The 2,500-nt window shown below is 45.7% G+C and overlaps 1 protein-coding gene across 1 annotated transcript in view; it reads right to left on the reverse strand.

Moving 5' to 3' along the window:
- Nucleotides 1-2,164: 2,164 nt before the first annotated feature.
- The window catches only part of edil3b (EGF-like repeats and discoidin I-like domains 3b), a gene marked incomplete at both ends in the record, with an annotated part of 10,858 nt that continues 10,522 nt past the window's right edge, over nt 2,165-2,500 (reverse strand). The window contains one exon of the mRNA XM_080529517.1: nt 2,165-2,314. Coding sequence (XP_080385643.1) covers nt 2,165-2,314 — 150 coding nt within the window. The remainder of the gene's footprint in view (nt 2,315-2,500) is intronic.

A 2,500-nucleotide genomic window follows, 5' to 3' on the forward strand; every position in this document is an offset into this window, starting at 1 on the left:
GGGAGAGATGAGGAGGGTTTCAGAAATGACAGAATCTCTTCTGTTTTCAGCGAGTTGTTATCAGCGAGCGTTGTCAGGGCTGTGTGTGTCTGAGGGCCTTATCTCCCCACCGACTGACAGGGGACAGGGAGGGACAGGGAGGGACAGGCAGGGACAGGCGGGGACAGGGAGGGACAGGCAGAGACAAGGAGGGACAGGCAGGGACAGGCAGGGACAGGGAGGGACAGGCAGGGACAGGGAGGGACAGGGAGGGACAGGCAGAGACAAGGAGGGACAGGCAGGGACAGGCAGGGACAGGGAGGGACAGGCAGAGACAAGGAGGGACAGGCAGGGACAGGCAGGGACAGGGAGGGACAGGCAGGGACAGGGAGGGACAGGCAGGGACAGGGAGGGACAGGCAGGGACAGGCAGGGACAGGGAGGGACAGGCAGGGACAGGCAGGCATGGGCTTAGTACAACCCTGCCTGGATGAGGAGGACTGAGAAGGGGAGCCAATAGTCCTTGTAAACGGTTTTGTGCATGTTAATGTCGGGCTACCCTACTCAGAGTCTTAATTCCTCATAAAGAACAATGTCACACAGTGACCAACAGATGGCACTACTACTCTTTGCCTGATTTAAATGCAAGTCTGAGCCATCTTTTACCCTTCATGGAAAATGTAAAAGTAAAAAGAAGCAATTTCCTTGGTTTTTTGTTTTAATGAGTCAAAAGGGATAAAAGCAAATAGTCTTGACACTTGTGGATAATATGCCCAGTGGAGCGCTGTGAATAATTGCAATTCATATGAATATATATCTAGTTTCTCATTTCCATGAGGAGAGAGAGATGATTAAAAATGTCCCTTCTATAAATCACCTTGTCAGCCTCAGGGAAGGTAAATGAGAGACCGTTCATACATACCTGAGAGAGCTTGTGATACTCTACAGCAGACCACACACTGTTAGAGCCCAACAGGTTTGAGACATTCAGACAAGTCCTCAACAGGGTAAGAGTGAAGGCACTTATCTCCTGACACCACACTCCCATCCCCTTTCCTTAATATAAGGTATTAACACAGAATAAACACAAATTATGAGACTCTAAACATACACAAGTACGATTTGAGCGACAGAATCCCAACATGTCATCAGTCTGTCTCAGGTCACTCCCATCCCCTTTCCTTAATATAAGGTATTAACACAGAATAAACACACATTATGAGACTCTAAACAGACACAAGTACAACTTGAGCGACAGGATCCCAACATCTCATCAGTCTGTCTCAGGTCCCGTCATTTCTGAGCCCATTTCCTTTGGTCTGTTTCCTGTTTTTCCAGACACCAGGGGAAACTAATCAATCCCACACAGATGGAAGAGCTACATGGATGTTTGTCTTGTCTTTCCTACGTGCCTCTGGAGTTTTACCAGGCTGTCAGCTGATTTCCAGGTACCCCTGTCTGCTAGTTAAAAGCCCTCAGGTTCCAGACACAGCACCAGAGTGCTCACTCACCTGGAGGTCGGTGTCAATAATCCTTCTGACTCCCTAATTTGCACATTAAAGTTGAAGCATGTAGTTTTGCGCTTTTCTGCCCTCTTTGGACACAGTGAACATTTGAAAAAATATGTATCCTACGTTTTCTACTAGCGGCATTGCGGCAAATACAGTATGTGCATATGTTTGTAAACCAAAGAAGTAAAATGGGTACATGTATTGTATATAAACACGAAACCAATGCCTTATTTCTTCTCAAAACTTTTATTCATACTTTTAGTTCCACTTCAATCACCTCTTTTAAAAAACCCAAACAGACCCCAACAAAGTGTTACTTTATTTACTTGTATTTCTACAATCAATTTACAATCAGTGCAGTATCAATAAACACCATATATTAGTGGTTATGAATACAGAAGACAGCAGTCAGGAGAGGACAGTCCTAATTTGGTCAAAGGAAGACAACATACCAATGAATAGATAACCCACGAATACACATATTAGGAATACCTAATGTAAGCTAAGCCCCAAACATTTCAGTGCTTTACATTGTCTGTTATGACCAATAAACAACTACCTCATTCTCAGAGAGAGAGAGAGAAAAAGTAAAAGATAGACAGTAACAGAGGGGGAAAGAGAGAGAGAGACAGCAACAGAGTGAGAGAGAAAGAAAAGAGAGAGGGATGGTATGGTTCAGTCTTCCTCTGTGCAGCCCAGTACCTCCATCCTAAGTGTGATGCGGCCGTACCAGGACCAGGGGATGAGCCGGAGGAAACGGCCATATATGGGCGGCTCCATAAAGTTCTTCCTGTGTGTCTCATTGTCAAAGTTCCCCTGGAACACCTGTCGCCAACACAACCACAGGGACGGTCACATACCCTGTCACACCTCTCCTTGAACATTTATTACAAGACAACCGAGTGCTCCAGTGTCACTAATCTGCATTAGGCCAGTGTGCGTATATATAGAGATTACCTGGGTTAGACATTTGTCACTAACTGCAGTCCTGTTATGAGCATCTATCCTTGA

This window comes from Nansenia antarctica (assembly GCF_963989245.1).
Source record: "Nansenia antarctica genome assembly, chromosome: 4".
NCBI classification, from domain to species: domain Eukaryota; kingdom Metazoa; phylum Chordata; class Actinopteri; order Argentiniformes; family Microstomatidae; genus Nansenia; species Nansenia antarctica.